The sequence below is a fragment of the Petromyzon marinus genome, chromosome 17, assembly GCF_048934315.1.
Source record: "Petromyzon marinus isolate PM22_M1 ecotype Great Lakes invasive population chromosome 17, UKy_Petmar_22M1.pri1.0, whole genome shotgun sequence".
NCBI lineage: Eukaryota > Metazoa > Chordata > Hyperoartia > Petromyzontiformes > Petromyzontidae > Petromyzon > Petromyzon marinus.
In genome coordinates, this window is record NC_133683.1 from 21827697 (window position 1) to 21849807 (window position 22111).

The following is a 22111-nucleotide window of genomic DNA, read 5'->3' on the forward strand; positions in this document are numbered from 1 at the left end:
ACTTTACCGAAAGCACCAAAGAGTAATTCCTGCAGTCACGAAAGCTCCAAATCAAGTTTTAATGTATACCTTTACGTATGCCTGTGACCAAATTTCGTACCCGAAATATTTCCGACCTTAGAAACTAAAGTATGGTTGAGCCCCGAGCGTGAACGTGCTTGGATGGGTGACCATCGTAAACATGCGTTTAGACGATATTATTTTGCTACCATAAATGTCCAAAAGATAACCCACTTTGTTGTCATTTGTGGCCACGGCGCTTTTGAACAATAAGTTAATACCTCAGTGGGCTTTGTCTGGTAGGATGGGGATGGTGTAGTGTTGTATTTGTGTTTGGGTGATTTGTTTACCTTGTGTACTTTGCACTCCTACCGTGTTTTTGTAATGTTTGTTGTAACTTTCTTACCCCCTGCCCCTTCTGGACATCTGTCAAAGAGCTTTATAGCTCATCGGATTCCTCCAGTATAAACATTCGGATAGGCTGCGGGGCCATGTGGTGGTGTAAAAGAGGGCAGTGCATAACAATGCATTGACCAGCGTGATGAAGCATGGTCAATGACCCTCACCTGTACAGGTGTAATGACAGGGTGCCACCTGTCGGCCTGAAGGGGTAATAGCGGTTATGGGCATGTTACGTGATATCGAGTTATGAGGGGGGCGTGTCTGGGGTAAAGGTGAGAGGCGGAGTCAGTCGGGAAGCTCCTGGAACCTGCTCGAAGGTTCTGGAAGGGGGCGTGGTCAGAGGCGGGGGCTTTGCTGCACCGGAGTGTAGTATACAAGGGGGACCGAACAGCACAGAGGTTCGGTGCTGTTGCGGGTCCTGGCTGCGTCGCTGCAGCCAGGACCCGTCATCTCTCTTCGTCGTCCGGCCACGTGGCCGATCTTCTGCAAGGCTCTCATCGCCGCCGTCGCTGCGCTAGTCACACAGCGGTGTAGTTGGACGCCGACGATGGGGTTGTGTAGAAGGGTCGGCTGTGTGTAGCTACGTAGAACGTTGCATCGATGTATCGCCCAGTGTTGTGCTTAAAGTGTGAGAATAAGAAGCCTTCTCCACGACGTGTCTCGGAAGTCGATCACTACACAGGCATGGGGAGGCCCTCATACAGCCGTGGACTGACAATTGGGCTGTATAGGTGCATTTGTACTTTGAAAGAAGTCTATATCGCTGTGCTCAGTGCCGCAGTGTGAAGCGTTATACGTTAAAACTTTGGATCTGGTGTTCTGTGGCGTCGCTGTGTTGTGCACGGCTGGGTTTTGTTTAGTGTCTTGAGATGGATCTGCACTTAGTATATCGAACTTGTCAACCCTACAGCTTTACACGGTAGGCTTGTTTTTTAAACCATTTTACCACAAACTGATTTTCAAAACGAAAATAGCATCACAGATTAGTTTTTAATATTACAAAGCGGAAATGAATAGCTTTGAAAATCCGTATGCAGTAAAAGTATTTCAGAATCAAACTAGCCCACTAACGTATCGTCCACTTCATCAGAGCCAATACTGGGAAAAAAGGCAACGCACGTACAATGTAATGCTTCATACAGCAGCAATTCTGCCCACCACATTAGCAACTTGAAATAAAAATAATTGTACATCTGATAAGTGAAACTTGTTTGTAATTATACTATAAAAAAGTTTGCATGTCATACAAAATATTATTGAAGTGTTCATGGGCTCAAACGCCTTATTCATTAACGTATTGCCAAATATTGGCTGCAACGCATTTTGAAAAAAACTACATTTCCAGCGAATTTCCCATCACACAGATCACTGGTCTAATTCTAATCCAGTGCTCGTAAAATATGAACACGACAGACATCTCTAGAAGTGTAATTATTGCTCGCTTAAAACAGATTTTCTCTGGCGCACTTTTCAAGTCACAGAATCAAATTATTAACATTCAGCTAAAGTTATAATGAAGTTGACAAATGATGGCTTCAGCTTGAACACTGCACGAAAAAATGATTTAAAGAAAACTATCAAGAGCAAACAAAAAGTGACCACTTTGTGCTTGTGTACCATTGGCGGCAAAACAATTGAGTTTCACGACTTTTAAGTTGTTACATATTACAGATGCACCTTGCAGACATCAACCATCCTGGCAGATCTCCAGGAATGCAAGTGGCTCATGGTTGGTTAAGTATGGTGCGAAAGAAGTTCAACATGCAATACATACACCAGAAGGTCGCAAGTTCAAATCCTGTTTGGAGGTTGACTCAGCAGCCATCGTCCCTCCAGGGTCAATAAAATGAGTGCAACTTTGGGGGGTAGTCAACATTTTCCTATGTAGACTCCTCCCCGTCATAGCAATGTGGAATTTACACTATTGGCTCAGGGCTGTAAACAGGAGATGAGCACTGTCTCTATGCTCAATGAGCATGCAATCACACTTGGACTCGACTTCTACACATATGGATCTTGAGAAATTTCAGCAGCACAGCTGCATCGTAATGATGCCAAGAGAACGGGCCTAATCAGTACTCGCCCATTGACTGCCGTTCCGAGACAAACGCTTCTGAGATGCATGCAACGGTTCCGATAATTGTAAGGCGATAGGCAATGTAGATGAAAGCTTCAAGTGACATCAGCTGGAGACAAGAGGGACGGCGGCCATGCGGTTGGCAAGTGCGCCCCGCCTCTTTCAGGGGTGTCAGGTTGAAGTCGTGCTGCCCTTGGTGCTGGGGTCGTACGGCACAACGTCGCAGATGACGTAACCACGCTGCTGGAAAGCCTTCTTCATCTCCGCCTGCAACGAGGACGATCACAATCATGAGCAATGCCTACTTCCTGGGCGAATCACACAGAACTCTGGTTGTACATGTATATGTGCAAACAGAGTTCTGATTTAAAAAAACATTCAGATAAAAGCTCATTGTGAGATGGCTGATCTCACGAAGAGGACAAGGCATAATATCACAGATGCTAGGAATATCGTAAATGTATCTTGGTTATACTTTTTTAAAAATGTGTCATAAAGAGGCATAAAGAAGGGAAAGCAGGTGTTTCAAGCATCTAAACGATTAGTGTTGTGACCACAGTTAAAATACAGGATTAAATAATTTAAAATGTATCCTGCCATCACATTTTCTAAGCATGTCTAGTCGTTAGCACATTACAATTGAGCCTAGAAGCCTCAGTTCAATTCGTGGTCTCAGATGACATCAGTGACAAGTCATATCTGTACCAGGCCCCACACCCCCACCGCCCTGCATGGTGAAGTACGGTAAAACACCCTCACATGACCGACATGGCATGTCGAGTCCTTCATTAAGCAGTACAGTCACAAAAGGACTGTCAATTATACTAGGAGTGGATTAACATGGGAAATTGCAGTGTCAAATCCAAACCTGTATGCCAATTTAGCAAAATAAGTGTTGTTGCATTTACAGCCACAATGTGTACAACTCTACAACACACAAGGACACGGATATTTAAACTCACAGAATTGTTTTTCTGCGGAACATGTAAAAAAGTTTGGGGTGAGCAGAAAGGGAAAAATTGGAGTAAAATGCCATAGATCACTTTTGAAACAACACAGGTGCACATACCAAGACAAAGATCCCCCATATATCCTTCACAGATATTTGGGGCAAGTGCTGTTAGTGAGCACATATGAAGGTGCACACAGCACACAAGGGTCGCTAGCACCTTTGTCTCCCCAGTGGCGATGTTTACACATCACACCAGGTACTCATTTGAGGCTGAGTCGACCTAGGGGAGGCTCAGGACCAGCTCAGATAATCGTCACTGGTGTTGGCCGTGAGCGGGAATCGAACTCGGGTTGCCGAATTCGAAGTGCAGCGCGCTAACCGCTACACTACCGCTCCCGACACAAACAAATTCAATCGCGCCGCGGCAGTGTTCTCCTTCAAAAAGCATGAAAGACGGAAAGGAAACAGATGGCCACAACGCAGGCACAGTTTCGGCCAGGAGACCCGTCGGGACACGCGTCAGCAATGCGGGACCCGCGATGGCAGGTGCGGACGAGTGGAGGGATGAAAACATGGGGCACTCGCCAGCCTCGGTGGGTCAGCGCTCACTCCCACGACGGCCCCACCGCTTCCTGGAAACTTCACCGCGGCGCCAAACTGCAATACAGTGGAGGCACTCGTCTACATTCACAACAACAGCAGCAGCACGGATCGTGAAAGTTCATAAACACTGCAATGAATGAAATATCTAGTCCAAGAATGGGAAAATTCCACCGAGAAATGAAGCAGCAAGGCTCACATTTAGAAAGTTGGGAATTTAATCATTCCTCGTTGGGGGTCGATTCAGCTCATCGTCCTTCTGTTATCGATAAAATGAAAACTATTTTGTTCTAAGTCACTCGTGGTTGTGCAAATCCATTGTTGTGGTGGATTGTCAGCAATAACATGGTAAACAACAAATGAATGTTATTTTCTAAAAGTAAATCATTCATTTTCAAAATGAAAGCTTTAAATACGTTATATACATCGTGTGCAATTTATTATTCACGTCGTTTATTGTAGTTATTATATACATGGATATTTTTTTATAATATAAGCATGTGGGTTTGGACTTGCCTGTCTGGCTAGCTCTACCATGTTTAAATTAGCAGAACCCAGGCAGGCATCGGTGTAGAGTGACCTGGGAACACAAAATGAAATGTCTGTTTACATTAAGAGCCAAAAGCAAACACAGATGCAGGTGCAACAGCCTTGTGTGTTTATACAAATCCGTGCTTTAAACCATTGAACCTTACCTTCTCAGGTCAAAATTCTGATTCATTAGTTCAGCAAGCAGAGTCCAGTTGCTAGTCTCCAATGCCATTCTGCATGAGAATCACAACAAACATCGATGCAGTTGTTATAGCAACATATAATCATATATAAGTAACTCATAGCCCTTTTGTCAATGAATGCATGCTTCTTTATACAGAAAGTAATTAAATAACATGTCAACAGTCGATAGTCTTTGGTATAAACCAATCACTATAATATTGTTTGACCATATTTCACCATCCTGGTTAGGGAAGGGGGCACCAAGAACTGCTAAAATTACTCATTCACCACTAATATAAGCTGCGGGCAGGAGTAGAACTCGAGGGACAGAGCTTCCAGTGTAAGTGTGCTCACCAATATGCCACCGCTCCACCCATGCAACACGTGAGTGAACGTAGCAATGTGGTCTTGCGTGTCCTTTGCCAACGTCTATTCAGCTTGAAATTGCCTCGAGAAGGCCTTGTGAAACAGTGCAGTTTCAAGATTCACTACCAGCTTCTGGGCAATGACAGGGCTGGAAAAGCCATGCCACATTCCGCAAGAATTAACCTCGCATTGCATACCACAACCAGAACATCGATGCCATACTTTGCCTGATCCGTTAGTTCTGCAAACTTCTTCATGGCTTCCACCACATCCTGATCACCTGTTGAGCAAATGTCAGCGAATAAGAAGACAATCTTACTTCGAAGACCGACATTCTTCAAGGATATAAATACAATGTCTGGTATATAAAGCAATAATTCAATGATTATATGAATCCTGTTCATATTACTGAAGAATGATTGTTAATCAAATCAAAGTATTGTTCTGAGATAAAAGATGCAATATATAAACGTTTGGCCACTTGCCACTGAGCCACCGTTGTCTCACGTCGCTATGGATCTTTCCGGAATCGCTGGGGTCTCCCAGGTAAGCCAGCCAGAACTTAGGCAAGCAGTCCATCGACATGCTCACGTAGTTCCCTGTATGGGGCAGAATGAGACAATTGACAAGTCGCTGAGGCTTACCTTTAAGAAAAGGAGGCCCTCTTTTGTAAGTGGCCAAATAACAAACTACAGTGTAAAAATTTTGATTTAAAGCTTTCGTGACTGCAGAGATTCATATTCTTGGTTCTTTCGGTACGTGAATTTACCGAAAGAACCAAGAATAAAAACTACAGTGTGTCAATGAATGAATGAGGTCTCAATCTGAGAATAAGTTACTTACTGTAATGGTATGTAAGTGTGTGATGAGTGTTATTAAGAGTTTATCATTCTATGCAAAAGTTCAACTATGAAGTAATAACAGAAGACAATCGGGGCTTGTCTACCCATTCATAATACTTGCCAAAGCCTTGTTCTTCCATTAGTTTTTTACTGAAATCCATGTAGACAAGACCTTCGTAGACCTACACCACAAGTGAATCAACAATATGGGTTAGTATTCTTAGCTCTTTCGGTAAAGTCACGTTGAAGGGAAACAATAAAATAATAATATATATAAAGCAATAAAAATTATCACGACGTTTCGACCATAACACAAACGGTCGTCATCAGGTGTGTCGGTTTGCATTAATTTTATTTATTTTTAAACGGTGTATTTGTAAAAAAAACGTCAGCGCCACGCGCAGCGATTTGGCAGTTTATTTAGAAGGACTAGTCCATCTATGTCCTTTGTAAGCCATCTGGCTACCATGAGAGATTCGTTCATGAGGCTATCCACATATACAAGCACAGAGACAATTTCAACCGAGAAGATGGATTCTGGCTTAGCAATCATTGGAAAGATTTGATAAACCATTTCAGGTCTTAATTGATTGTTCACGCTTACAGTGGCTTTCAGACAGCATACATTAATTTTTCGTCTCCCCCCTCCTCTTTTCAGAACATAGATGGACTCGTCCTTCTAAATAAACTGCCAAATCTAAATAAACTGCGCGTGGCGTTGACGTTTTTTTTTTATAAATACACCGTTTTAAAATAAATAAATTAATGCAAACCAACACACCTGATGACGACCGTTTGTGTTATGGTCGAAACGTCGTGAGAATTTTTATTGTTTTATATATTATAATTTTATTGTTTCCCTTCAACGTGACTTTAACGAAAGAGCAAAGAATATGAATTACTGCAGTCACAAAAGCTTTAAATCAAAATTTAATATGGGTTAGAATAAGACAACCATTGTTGACATCACACCAAATGTTATTATAGTTTAATATCCCTCGGTGCAGTGACAGTGGGATGTCCCTTCACCAAACTTTTATACAGCACTACTTAGTGGTAGGTGACTGGAGAAAACTGGTCCCAAGAACGGGGAATTTCCAGAGGTAGTTAGGTGGATGAGGCTCAAGAGCTCTGAGCTGGCACCACCAAGATCCTGGGTTCGAATCACAGCAGCCACAGGTGATTAAACTGGCCTCTCAAAAACAGCAAGATGATGGTGTCAGCCCGGTCGCCAGTCGACGGCACAAAATCCTTCGTTAAATACTTTGTATTTATGTTGAATTTCTTTAACACAGTACGTAGACAACTGTGCTAATGAGAGGTGCGGGGGAAGAACAAACTAAACACAAAAAACAGTTCTTAAGAAATTAGTTTTAAATCTAGACTTAAAAGTGCATAGTTCCAGTGGCATCTTAATGTCAGAAAGAAGAGCGTTCCAGACGGCCGCAGGACCGCCCATCCAGACGTTGCTCACACCTGCACCACGCGGTCCTGCAGGCCGGCGTTGATGAACAGCTCGTCCATCTCCACCCCCAGGATGAAGTTTGCGCGTGCCGCTTTGGGAAGGTCCTGGCACAGTCGAGAGCAGATTCAGAATATTTATTTATACTGGCAAGAAATGCAATGAGCTACAAAACTGTTTTTCACAGATGTCTAGTGGGGTCAGGTCAGAACGTTACAACAAAACAAAAACACAATGCGAGTGAAAAGTAGAGGAAAGCTAAACAAATAACTAAAAAATATATATGAATAAAACTAAACAATATTTTTATCTTAACAAGTAAAGCCCACTGAGCTATTAGCTTCTTTTTCAGAAGCGACCTGGCTACAAATGATAGCTCAACTAAGTAGCTTATCACATGCCCTGATGTGTGTTTCGGGTTGTACCACGTATGGTTTGGCAAAATGTCCCACATTTCACTCCACGTTGTTTGGAACTTTCTTAAGGCCCCCCGAGCAAAATGTCGGACGTCACGCTGAGCAACATGCGATACAACCCAAACACACATCGGAGAACTACACAGCACAACCACGAAGACCTACGCTGTGCTAATACTTCATCTAAAATGTTGACCTGCTGACTCTACTGGGGCAAGTGCTATGCAAATAAGGAACTTCATCAAATGTTTAGTGTTGATTAAATGTACTGATAGGACTCATTAACACAGAACGACTTCACTTTTCCATGCCAACTTTTAAAATCAGTTGATAACACAAATAGGGGAGCGAATAACATCATATAAAGCATATACAATGAACATTTAATAAAACATGGGCAGCGAGGTGGCGCAGTCGTATAACACCCTGTGCCTCAGCAAGAAGGTCCTGGGTTCACTTCCTGACTCGGGTGCCTTGTTGTGTGCTGTTTGTATGTTCTCACCCTGTTCTGCACAAGTTTCCTCTAGGTTCCCTGGACTCTTCCCATAACTAAAACCATACAATGTACCTGATATTGGCCACATATTTCAATGCTGAAAATAACCTGCAAATTACTCAATTGGGATTACAAATAGCAACATCATCCCCGACTGCAAAAGATTTGGCAGGAACCCTCCTGAAAAGGAGTATTGGGATTTAGTGAGGTTTTCCTGGGTAAACAAGCATAATACAATAAGTGCAGATTGTATCAACGTGTTCTTCTTTGACTTAAAGCAATTGTAATAATGGCATCATAGGACCATGATTTAATAAGAGGTCACCCACAAGTCAAGGCAAGTTCAAGATCAGGGGTGGGGAACCTACAGCCCATGGGCCACATACAGGAACACAATTTAATTTCATACAGCCCCTTATTAGGCATACCACTCCTAAACGGCCCGCACACAATAGCCGTCCATCACCGCAAGCATCTTAGCCGCGATACACTCCACTGCTCCTGATGCGATTATCTGACCTGACCACTTGCATGTGTACCTGTTGCTCTGCATCTACATCAGCCATACGAAAGAAGATCGGGTGCCGGCAACACTTTCTACTTTTTGTATGCTTGGTCACTTCTGTGATGGCCAGTGGTCCTTGCAGTCATGGCAGTGACTGACGCGCGTGTTAATTGTGGCCAGCCAAAAGTATTTTAAAGTTCTATTCAGCCACTCCAGACAAAGGCGCCTGAGAGTTGGGAATAGAACGCCTGTCGTAGATAATGAATGTATTAATTAAATAAATATTTATGCAGCCCTTGTGCAGAGTACTTGGTGCATCGATATGTTGGGGGAAGCACTGCTTTGACTTTTGGATGTATTTAATTAGTCTAAACGGAGCACATTGCAGATGGTGATGGTAGTTACATGGGAAGTGGTACAGCACTTACATCATCCGTCAAGCTGTAGAATCTCATCAGACACTTCACCGTTGCAGTAACAATCGCGCTGCACACAAATAAACAAACAAAAATTAATGTTCCCGAAATAGTTCCCGGAATGTGGAATGAAACGTCGGACATTGTGCCGAACACATGGTACAATCCGTAAACGCATTGCTCAGTTATTGGTTTAAAATTACCTTCAATAAATTGTCCAAAAAATATTTTATTGAAATGTATATTGACGATTCAATATTGTGAGTAGCTATTTGCTTCATGAATGTAGTTATTAAATTAAATAATTTACCTGCTGCCAGCAAGGCCCTGCAGGAACAAATAATAATTGTATGAGATGTGTTTGTTTACATGCTTTCCATTAGTTTATCTTGTGCATGATGTAAATTCAATCAACTGCAGCCAAAACTAATAAGAGTATTAATGCAATGCAAAATCAGAGAAAAGCTAGTGAATCTCATTATATCATGCACTCACCACTTGGCGTGGAATGTTGGTGTCATACTTCAGTGTGAAGTTCCGCTTTGCCAATGCAATTCTATTAAATAAATGTAATTATAAACACACACACACGTGCTGTCATGCAGGTACAAAATCACATGCAATACAATGATTCCTGCAACGTAAGCAACCAGAAATTGTCCAATCAACTTGTCCACAGAATGCCATCTTGGAGGACAGCAATTGAGACAGCCTTTATGGTAGCAACAATAAAACATGTACTTGATTTTCCTAAGACAGGCTTAGTATCAATACTGTTAATCACAAAGGACTTGTATTGGTCAAATCCATATTAAAGTGTTTTTTTTTTGTGTGCAAGGACATTTAAGTACCTGGAGAAAATAAATGAGTGGACAACACTCAGAGGTTCACACAGACACTGCCATCTGCTGAACAATTCACATATCGTGTGAGTAGTTCATCAAATGACTTAATTTTAATGGTCATAAAAATTGGCAGCACTGAATAGTTTCCATCTGAGAGCCACCTAAATACTCCAGAGAGACTATCTCTGGACAAGGTCTTTCTCCGTGGTAGCTGCTCCACCTAACAGTGGGTTCACACTGAAGTGCTTGGTTTGCACAGTCAAACCTTGCCTCACGTGAAAACATGGATGATACATATGCGTATAGCAAAGGTTTACATCATACCCATGCTCGGCGCAGTAGTGGTAAAACCTCTTGCAAGTGGCCTGTAGCAACCTCAAGCCACCCAGGTATCTATCATCACAAACAGCAGCATTACATACAACCCAATAAGTTAAACGTTAACTTATGCAGCTATTTATTTGTATTTCTAAGTGTACCGAACTAGCACTTCCTAAATGCTAGCTCGACTAAATTCCCAAATGCAAAGGTTCAGGGAAATGTTGACCACCTTTTGGAACATTACAGCTTAAGTAGGCAATTTTTGTTTAAATATTTCCTATCCTTGGTATAGTGGTCATAGATGCGTACTACTACCCAATATATGTTCATGCCTACATACACAGAAAGAGTTTTCATACTCAACCCGGGAATTATTGGGTAGTGGCAGGGCTATGAACTTGTAGGGAATAGTAATCTTCGATTGCAACACTCTCATCTTGGAGTGAAGACAAACACTGACCCCTCCTTCCTGCTGATGCCATAGAGGTCGTGCAGACTTCCAAACTCCGTCGGGTCGTTCAATGGGTGCGGAACCAGAACCTACGGCACATGAGAGAGGAAAAGGGGGGCATTAAAGATGCAGCTTCTTTTGCACCGTACGTAGCCAACCGTGCTAACCGGTAGTGCGGGAAATTTAACAGCTGTTATCTTGTAGATACATCACTTGAACGTGTGTCTGAGGGTGTCTACCTTAGACTTGAAGCTTCGTGGAGGAAAAACAAATTGAGTGTAAAATCTGGAGACATTACTTTACTGATGCTATATTAATCCACAGGAGGAATGTCACAAAGGGATCTCACATGTCTCTAGAGAGCCACAGTCACGCACAACTGTAACTTCAAAATCTCTTTATCGTTTTTATGGGTTGTGGCTTTTTTATGGCACTGCATCAAACTCAGCATTTTATGCATATTTAAATGTTGTTAGCAATTTGCCCATAATTTGGTAAACAAGGATTATTGCTATTGTGCAATTTAACAGAAACGCGAGCAGTTAAACGATTCTCGAATTTGAGTGTTTACGGAGTCATTACTTTTCAAGGACAATGCATATATTATCAGTGGGTTTTTTTGCATTCTCACCACAAGTATTGTGGTTAATGCAGACGTGATTCCTTGTAAAAGGTTTCAGTTTGGTGTTTTAACATCTTAACACCTCTTTTGTTGCCAGAAAAAAGGGTAAAAAACTATTATTAGTAATTACTGTTTGATTTAATAAGACTATATAAATCATCACGATGGCATGGAGCAAGTAAAGCAATCACATGGCTGTAGGTGCGACGATTCTCAGATTACATAGATTGCCCTCAACATCTGCCTAACTCTCCCCTACAATATCCTTATACTCCCCTCCACGCACTCACTGCTCCAGCAATCAAGACTATCTATGGACAAAGCTCCCAGTCAAACTTCACTCGGTGGGAGGTCTCTCTTTCTCCTCTTTTGCCCCCATAGTCTGTAACTCACATCCATCTGTGGTCTCTGCCTCTGTTCAGTTTTAGGCTCCAAAATGTCATATTTTCCTCTGGTTATGACCATCTCTCCTTTTCCACAGGATACCAGTACAGCATATTGAGATTTACAGGTAAATAAATAAAAGTTGCATTGTATTTGTATTGTATCATACATGCATACAAGACATGATTATTAGATTTAATAGCACAAGCTTGGTACATTCTGCATCAATATTAATACAAAATGTGCATGTCTGCAAATCACATGGACACACGTACGCACGCACAAACGAGCTTTACTTGCAAATAAAAGTACCAAAGTTTTGCTTTCCGTGATGGTGGCGTCTGCCCAGAAATTGGCGATCGTCATCGCGATGGTTTTACCGTGAAACCCGTCTGAAGGGTTTCCCATAAGTCCTACTCTGTACATAAAACACAGACACACGGATGCAAACATAATTAAATGTCACAACTAAATAAAAAATGTTCGAAAAACACACAAATTAAATTACGTAACGGAAACTGTGGGGTCACCTGGCGTATGCGCGGCACGTTATGGGGCGATGCTTCACGTCACAGTGTCTCTCCGAGTAGTAGCCGAGCCACTTCTGGTAGTCAGACAGGCCCTGCGCGGTATGGGTGCAGACCTCTTCTTAGGTTGACCAAATGGAAGTGCCTCCAGCGACAGTCACATCGGCTATGTACACTGCAACAATTAATTCTGCTTAAGTAGTTTCAATAAATGCACTCCACTTATCGAGGGCCACACATGTAAATCTACGGCCCTTTGTAAACGTAAGTAGGCCTGCCTCCACAATGCGGGTGGTGGGGGCTACTTGATGATACTGGACCATGCTAGTCAGGTGAGGTTTGGTGAAAGCAGGGAACATAGATGTGGGCACATAGAAGTACAGCACAACTGTTGATATTTCTGCACTGCCCTCTGTTGCCCACCATGTAGTGTGTAGCAGCATATAACTGTTATGGATGGTGGTCATCTATCTAAGCACTATCCAACCTCAAGCCGTAGTTTCCAAGATCTGATGAGATCGAGTGCATCCCAGGTGACTTGGTCATAGGCATTAACAAAACCCTGAATAACCCTGAACAGCAGGAGAGGACCAGTCCCCTCTATGTGTGTACAATAAACTACATTAAGCATATGCTAATGCATGCATTTATTCACAAATTGATTAGCACAAAATGTTTAATATCTACATTATTTCCATGGTTGTAAGATTGGTTTAAAGGACACTTATTTGCATTTATCAATTGCTGAACTGCAACATCGTCTCTAAAAAGCGACTTGCAAATACACACGTAAAATACAAAACCTATCAGAGTGAAGAGACAGACGGGAAGAAGTGAAAAGGCACAAAAGATGATACGGAGGTAACAAACACAGAGAAAACACAGCGATCCATGCACATGCAGTGTCTTATAAATATTCATTAAACTATCGAAAATTATATTACATGATTTTTTACAACATTACTGCACCAGCAAGTGCAGTGCAATGAGCACATCCAATGCTTACCACTTGACCAATTAGGTGGAATCCTCCAGGCAGTTTCATGCCGTAAACAGGAATATCTGATTCATTAACCAGCCATTCCTGGCAAAGGTAAGGCAGCATTTCCAGACAATCAGGTTATGAACGATTACTTTGCTTTGTGCACACTATTGGTGTCAATTACCACACATAAATCATTATTTGAAGTAAACAAATGTATATTCTGACATAATTACCAAATTTGTAAAATGCTTATTTAAAATGCTCCCGCACCTCCGATTAGCTAAGTTGGCTACGTACGGTGTGAAAGAAGTTCAACACACATACATACATTTATATTAGATTACAGTGTTTAAAAGTCAGTCTAATTAAAATAGTAATTCAGAGCCATTTGTCATTTCGAAGTTGGATGAAGAATTCCCCAAGCTATGTCGGTCATGAGTTTTGTTTAACTATACTTCACCAATCTGGTCAGTGCAGGCTGATGAAGGTGAAGTGGGAGAGTGGGACCATATGTTACTCTCCCTTAATATTAGCCACAGCCAGGAATTGAACTCTGGACGCTGGGTTGATGGCGCAGTGCATTAACCACTGTGTCACCGCTCCACATCAAAGTATTCTGCTTTTTTTTCCGAAGAAGGCGAGCGATACCATCTGCTCACCATGTACTTTCCAAAGCCACACTCAGAAGGGTGTGGCTGCTGGGAAAGGAATTCCGGGAAGGTGGCGAGCGTCGTTTTGCGAAAGCAGTAGAACACCACGCTCGCCAGACGGGATCCCGTTACCCCGGGATTGGGCTTCTCAAAAAAACGTTGGATTCTGCAAAACCATTCCCGTAAAGCAAATTATAAAACAGGAGTCACCAGCTTGTCCATTAAACTGCTCTGTTACATATTATATATATAAAAAAAATTGCACCTGATTGAGCAGCACTGATGGAATTGTAATATGACTTGTATTTGCAATTAACCAAATGACTTGGTGATACTGTTTTGCTGTGCTGCACAAACACAAATTATTAAAATCTCAACACATTCTTCAATGCTACGAAGAATGGCCACTGTTCGAAATTCCACCTGTTATTATATTTTCATGTATTGCAGTGCTATTTAGGAATATGTCGAGTTATTTTGGTATGGTTAGGTTTGGTAGAGTTATAAGCACACTATAATAATTTCAATTAATAAAGCGCCCTTAAACAATCGTTCTCAGGGTGCTAGTTGGCTCAGGGATCAGATCAATAAGCTGGAACCACGGAGTGCCCGTATATAATAATTTAAAATGACGTTTAAAAAAATTGTTTCAAATAAATGCAACATTAAAATAAATAATATATTTTAATTAATCTATTTTAAATATTTTTGAGTTTTAACTGAGATATTAGTTGAAAATTTGATCTCATTTGAAACGTTAATGTCATTAAGAAAGAAACATTATGAGGAAATGTCGATGTGAGATAAGTACCTGTGCGTCATGGGGCAAACCTCTAAAATTCCTCGGGAAGAGGTGATTTCACTTTCTTCCATTTCATAGTAAATAGCCAGCTCTCCATCCTGAACAGCACAATTCACACATACCTGTGTAGAGCACTACTTTCTGTATGTTTCTGCAGAGTTCACTACGTGTGTGTGTGTGCTTATAATCTGCACAATCATCCAGAGCTCACCTTCAGCCGGAAAAATTTGAGGACCTGGACGATGTCAAAGTTTTGGTCACCGCACAGCATGTCTCCTGCCACCTGTTGGTCAGAAGTAAAAAGAACGCATTAACTATTCTATAAACTACTACACTGGCCTATAACCAAATAACCTTGAATGCAGCTGATCTTTTCAGATCTAGGAAGCTAAGCTAGTTTCAGCCTGGATAGCACGTATTTGGATGAGTGACCATCATATATGACAGCTGTTATAGCCTACAGACTGCAAGGCTGTTTGGTGGGCAGTAGAGGAAAGTGTACCAAAATCCATTGTTGTAGTGGACTTCTGTGTTCCTACGTCTGTTCTTCCCGCCTTCACCTACCTGTAGTGACCAGCGTTCGGGAAATAGTGACGATGGTAAATGAAGATGTGTCCCCACCATCTCACCACCAAGACATGGTCGTCGATGGCCTTGGTGCGCACGGCCAAGTGGAAGTCTGCCACGGCCCCGAGCCGCGTGCCCTCTGCGCTGCTCCCATCATTCACAATGTTCTTAACAGGAAACTCATTGGCTGTTGCCCAGCGCTCAAAATGTTTAAATCTGGAAGGCAGCGGGTGTGTAAGTGGGTGGCAAGTGCATTTGGCGACGCTTTTTTAGACGTAATTTGTTGATTGTTATTGAAGATACAGAAAAAAAATCTCCCATATGTGTTTCTGTTGAGAAAAATAAATGGAACCCGAACAGAGATAATAAATTACAGGCCAACATTAGTAAAATGAGAAATCTTCAAGAGAATTTCTGAAAATATGATGAATGAAAGTAAATTTTATGTCACCTACTTGTCAGCATTTGTCACCATGTACACCTCACTGAACAACTGCCTCCTAAAAAGTGAGTTTCACAATAATGGTTAGAGAACACCAATGTAATAATATAATTCCAACTTGTAACGTGCAGAGTATTGGTTGACTCATTCTTGAAGAAAAAAATAACTCAGAAGCACGAGGAATTGCAGACAAGCAAGAAGGCAGGTGTTATCAGCCAATTAATGAGTGTTTATTTGTGGGAGGAAACCGAAGCACCTGAAGAAAACCCACACATGCGAGGGGGAAATCACTCTTAGCCCATACAGATGGGACAGGTGGAGTTCACCTTTTGCTGTACCGCTTTCTCCTGGCCAAGCCAGGGTATAGCACTTCAACACCCACGGGAAGGGAGTTCCACAACATTTGTGCGATCCGCCAACCCTCGACTCCAGTGTTGGATTACAGGCATGCGCCGCCACCACCGCTGGAGTGATGGTGGCGCATGCCAAACATTACACCAACATGTAATGATAACACAGCACACATGCCCCTTCAGTTCCCACTGTTATTGGAAATTGTTAAACTCCAACAAATAAAATTTGTGATATTTCAAGGAATGGTTTTAACAGGAAACTCACTGGCCAATGCCCAGCACTCAAAATGTTTAAATCTGGAAGGCAGTGGGCGTGGGTGTGAGTGGGTGGTAAGTGCATTTTGAGGTGCTTTTTACGAGGATGTTAGGAATATACTGTAAAACAGAAGTAATTGTAAGTCCGAAATATAAGTGGCAAGAAAGTTTTGATTTAAAGCTTTCGTGACTGCAGGGATTCATAAAGTCACGTAGAAGGAAAACAATAAAATAATAAAAATATAAAATTAAATTATCACGACGTTTCGACTGCAACACAAGCAATCATCATCAGGTGTGAAAACCACATTTTCTTGCTGTCTGCAACACAAGCAATCATCGTCAAGTGTGAAAACCACATTTTCTTGCTGTGGTTTTCACACCTGATGATGATTGCTTGTGTTGCAGTCGAAACATCGTGAGAATTTTATTGTTTTATATTTTTATTGTTTCCCTTCTACGTGATTTTACCGAAAGAACCAAGAATATGGCAAGAAAGTGTTGTACATGTACACTGGAGGTTGTGATGGATGGGCCACATGTGCAGGATGGAGGAGCGCAGGTTACAGAGACAGGCATTGGAGTGGCAACCACCACTGGTCGGTGACCTAGAGGAAGACTTAAAACCAGATGGTGGATATTGTAAGACTATGGCAGTGTTGTGTTGACTTTGCAAAATCTACAGGATCTAACAGAAGGAAATAAGGGTACATGGCAGCTACGACATTGGCCACAACAACATATTGACCTCAATTATGGAAAAAAATTCACAAACACTGCAGATTGAAGGTTAACAGTGGGTGTCAAAATAGGATACAACACTGCCAATAGAAAGAAAACAGGTGGAAAAGCGGGGACATGTGAGTTTACATAATTGCCACATGCATCCAAATGTATTTCTATAAATATCAGAGAGGAAGATGCCTCTATGGCATGCAATGCTGGATGAGAAAACATCATTGTTCTTGTATAGGTCACCTGTTCCACATGATATATAGAGCAGCGACTAGATTGAATGGACGGACGAACAGATGTGAGCAACTTACGTGCGTAGTGCTTCCCACCAGAAGTCCAGTATTTTCTTTCCGCCCACACCAGGCAAGAGGGCTTTTGGCACCCCTTCCAAGTGGGCAAAGAGCCCACTCGTGTCTCTCTGCAGACGTAAAAACAGCCAGGACACATGAGTGATTACAGGATGTTAGTCACAATAAAGCAGTGCTGCAGGTTTTTAATGGTTACGCAAATAAAAAAAACCCACGACATCTGTTAATAGCATTGCTTTAGAGAATAAAAAATATATAGCAGGCTGTGTTCGGCAATGGCCCTTCTTCAGAGCAGAGTGGGCAGAGAGATTGACTCACGTTATACGTTATTTAGATTGTAGTGTACTGAAAATACTTGGAATTAAGAAAGTAAATATGTAAACAGTTGTGAATTGGTATATGAACAATTAATATAAATTTACATGAATTCACATTACATCAGAATTGTATTATGGGGTTTGAAGACATAAACTCTTCCGATTTTTGGCGTTAAGAGTTTGGTTTTGATTTAGACTTGGGGAAACTAGACATGGTGAGGTCACAGGTGACTGAGTATTGGTGGCGAAAGACTTAAGGTAAACTAATAATATACAATAAAAAACAAATATAAAAAATATTTTGTTTCCCTTCTACGTGACTTTACCGAAAGATCCAAGAAAATGAATCCCTGCAGTCACGAAAGCTTTAAATATATTTTTTAATAATATACAATGTAGCTTTTATCGTTGAGTAAACTTGATAAAGTAAAAAAAAAGTGACTGGGAGGTGGAGGGCAAAGCCTAAGGGTCCCTCATGACATTCAGTTTGTGCCTTTAAATATTGTTATTATCGGTTATTAAATAAAGATTCCCCCACATTCGTACGACAGGATGTCACACTCTCTCCGTTGAGATTGCCCTTACAGGGTGGACGACAAGTCCCCTTACACCCTTACCCACAAACATAAACACTCAGAGCCGTTCGGGCAGGGGCATGGGGACTTTCTCGTGCGCCCTGATATTTACAAGTCGGTCAGTGCAATTAACCACGCAGCAAAAGCGGAGAAGGAACTCAATTCGCGCATTACCTTAATTTCATTTTCCAACAGCGTGCCGTGTCCCGCTACCAAAATAACGCAGATCATGGTTCTCCGTCCACCCCCCACCCCCCGCTTCCCCGTGCCGGCAGAGAGCGACCCTCGCCTGCGGGGAATTCAGGAAAATCCGTGGCTCCGCTTTCGGGCCTAAAGAACAGACAACAATAAAGATACGATAACAATCATAATTCTTGTAATTATATATCCAGGAGAGGCTCGCCGAGTCCCAAGACCTTTTTAAAGAGGATTTTGCATCGGAAACCTTTGGCATTTGTATTCACGTTTCGGTTGTGGTTTAAGTGTGCGACAAAACGTACACGTGTTCACGTCGTACACTGCCGCATTCAAGTAAAAGATAAAGCAAGGAAAGCTAATCCATTGCACGTTAATCAATGTTTACGTAAAGTGAACTACTTTACTAAAAAATATAATCACCGAATATACTGCACTACCAATGAAGATTACTATAAAATATACTGTACACGGTTTTTTTTGCCACAGTTTGGTGCAAATTATCTGCAACGCTCATAAAATAGCTTATTTAAAACTTAACGTTGAAGATTAAAACTCTGAATGAAAGTGACGTACAGCGACTGTACACAGCGCTTACGACGTTAAGGTGGCGACGGTGAATGCCACGACGATGCTGAAGTTCAAACTACTGTACACGGTGGTCCAGATGTCTTGTGACCCCCCCCCCCCTTTTAACTCTCTAAAACTTAAATTTTTATTTAAAGCTTTCGTGACTGCAGTGATTCATATTCTTGGTTCTTTCGGTAAAGTCACCACGTAGAAGGGAAACAATAAAATAATAAAAATATAAAACAAAATTCTCACGACGTTTCGACTGCAACACAAGCAATCATCATCAGGTGTGAAAACCACAGCAAGACAATTGTATTGTTTTATATATTTTTATTATTTTATCGTGTCCCTTCTACGTGACTTTACCGAAAGAACCAAGAATATGAACCCCTCATAATAAAGGTTTTTGGGTTAGATCGCGTTTATTTACAAATGTGTCGTAACCCTCCACCACCCGACACGGCCAATCAGCAAAAAAAAGTGTCACGTTGACAAAAGACAAATAATTCACTACTTCAGCCCACCGGTGTGTTGAAGAGTTAATCCACATTTACAGTTTGAGTACGCCGTTTCGCTGGTAAATACATCCAGCATCATCAAGCAATTCGCCAGAATGGTAAAGCCCTCGCTTGCTCCCGGTTTTTATATAGAGCATCAGGGTGACGTCATCACTTCTCATATTAGGTGCAGTATTATTTAATAATACGCTTAAATAATAATACACATTACAATTAAATAATTACTAATCTACAACTCATTACTAATCATAACCAATGACTGATTACTAATCGATTATATAATTACAATACCCCCCCCTCCGCCTCTAATCACTGCACCTGATGAGTTAAGTGATGACGTCACCCTGCTGCTCTATATAAAAACCGGGAGCAAGCGAGGGCTTTACCATTCTGGCGAATTGCTTGATGATGCTGGATGTATTTACCAGCGAAACGTCGTACTCAAACTGTAAATGTGGATTAACTCTTCAACACACCGGTGGGCTGAAGTAGTGAATTATTTGTCTTTTGTCAACGTGACACTTTTTTTGCTGATTGGCCGTGTCGGGTGGTGGAGGGTTACGACACATTTATAAATAAACGCGATCTAACCCAAAAACCTTTATTATGAATAATATTGGTCGCGAAAGCCTACGTGTTAAACTGAATATGAATCCCTGCAGTCACGAAGGCTTTAAATCTCTAAAACTTGTTTATTTAAAAAAAAGGCAATGTGTATTTCAAACAGACACGGAAATTCAAAAGTAAACGAGTATCAGGGGTCAATTCATTGGGAGTCACAAGACATCTAGACCACCTTGAACAGTAATGCAAGGTAATTTAATTCGCTTATTCAACTTGTCATCTTATTCAACTTGTGGCACCCGTCTCTCTCCACCCTGCTTCAACTCAAATGGTATTGACCAGCGTGAAGTATGGTCGAACGACCCCCCCACGACACAGCGTCGTGGACAGGCGTTCATCCAGCAGTGGATTGACAAAAGGGCTGTGAATAACGCGGTGCCGTAGCGGAAACACAACACGAAGGAAAGTAACCTTAAAGAAACGCGTGTCAGTAAAGTCTGTGACGCTCAAGCAAAGACAGCAACCCTCTCGGGCGTCCCATTAAGTGTGGAGGTCAGGAAAACAATAACGCAAAACAAGGCAAGTAACGCTTTTATTCACAGAAACGTGCTCAACGTGTCTCTACCCCATCGTTCCTCATACTCAACTCCAGTCGAGATAACCCAAGTCAGCAGGCACGCGGTAAAATGTTTACCAGGTTTCATGGTTGTTAACGTGCGTCAATTAATGCGCTGCCGCAAATGTTCAACACTCTTGAACTTTCTAGATTTGAAACACTCTTGAACTTTCTAGATTTGAAGCACTCCGAAGCTTTCTCCGCGTTGACCAGCGCCTTCAAGTGACCCCAGAGATTAATAAAGTCCAGTGGTGTGAGATCGGGGCTTCTCGATGGCCATTCCACAGGCCCTCGACGTCGTCCTTGCCAATGACCAGGGAAATATGAATTGGTTATTTCCCCCCATTATTCGAGACTTATGGGACACTTCCATTTATTTGGTATAGCCCTGTGAGCCATTCGGCTCTTGAATCGGGTGCAACCGCAACAAACCAAAAACATGAACAAGAAAACATCTTAAAGTGATTACGTGACTGTGTAAAACAGAAAATACAGGAAAAAAACATCGAAATATTCCTGAAATAGCATCGTACACCAACGCTGTGTGCAAAAATCCCAGTAGGATGCAAGTCAAACAACAACCACAAGACAACTAAGATTTAGGCCATCAGTCCAACTCCGTACTACAATAAACAAAAACATAGCCAAACCAAAAAAACTTTTCGAAATCACCAAAATAAAAGCCATAAATGCAATGTAACAGTGATCATAGGGACTGTGACCGAATTTTTTTACAATAAACTACATAAATAAATTATAACACCAAACCCTAGAGCCATATTTTAGGCCACTGAATAGCAGTGGCAGCTAGGGTTGTACAACTCCTCTAGAGCAGTATGAAGAGTGGCAATGGTACGACGAGGTGGCCAGCACCACGCCCGACCACCGCCTTTGTCTCCCCAGTGGCGATGCTTACCGCACACCGCACCGGCTGCGGTACTTATTTGAGGCCGAGTCAACCCAGGGGAGGCTCACGACCGGTTCAGATAAATCGTCACTGTTGGTGGTGTGGCCCTGAGTGGTCATCGAACTCGGGTGGTTCGGAGCGCGGCGCTCCTCACTAACCATGGGTGGTCCAGATGTCTTGTGACGTCAAATTAATTGACCCCAAAATAATGTTTCTCATTTGCACATTCATTTATGTTTTAAATAAAGTTTGCTGTAAAAAAATATTAAGTTTGAGATAATTATATGGGGATCACAAGACATCTGTACCACACTGTACAATGACGTCCATATCTACCGTAATACGCTCTTT

At 41.9% G+C, this 22111-nt stretch overlaps 1 protein-coding gene across 7 annotated transcripts; it reads right to left on the bottom strand.

Moving 5' to 3' along the window:
• Positions 1–1373: 1373 nt before the first annotated feature.
• On the bottom strand, positions 1374–21912 carry LOC116943161 (uncharacterized). Of its 7 annotated transcripts, none has more exons than XM_032955761.2 (24): positions 21770–21912; positions 18562–18717; positions 17499–17605; positions 15858–15902; positions 15465–15618; positions 15047–15118; positions 14845–14933; positions 14043–14199; positions 13405–13482; positions 12402–12493; positions 12184–12289; positions 10875–10954; positions 10418–10486; positions 9744–9804; positions 9559–9575; positions 9261–9318; positions 7430–7522; positions 6075–6135; positions 5597–5710; positions 5334–5391; positions 4727–4795; positions 4548–4611; positions 4017–4088; positions 1374–2746 (listed from the first exon to the last, which is right to left on the bottom strand). In XM_032955761.2, the coding sequence occupies exons 2-24, from the start codon at positions 18616–18618 to the stop codon at positions 2651–2653; spliced, it is 1869 nt and encodes a 622-aa protein (XP_032811652.2). In that variant the 5' UTR covers positions 18619–18717; positions 21770–21912; the 3' UTR covers positions 1374–2650. The 7 variants fall into 7 exon arrangements, with proteins under 7 accessions (XP_032811652.2, XP_075923840.1, XP_032811651.2 ...); XM_076067725.1 differs by lacking the exon at positions 21770–21912 and adding an exon at positions 19680–19697; XM_032955760.2 differs by lacking the exon at positions 21770–21912 and adding an exon at positions 19181–19467.
• Positions 21913–22111: the final 199 nt, after the last annotated feature.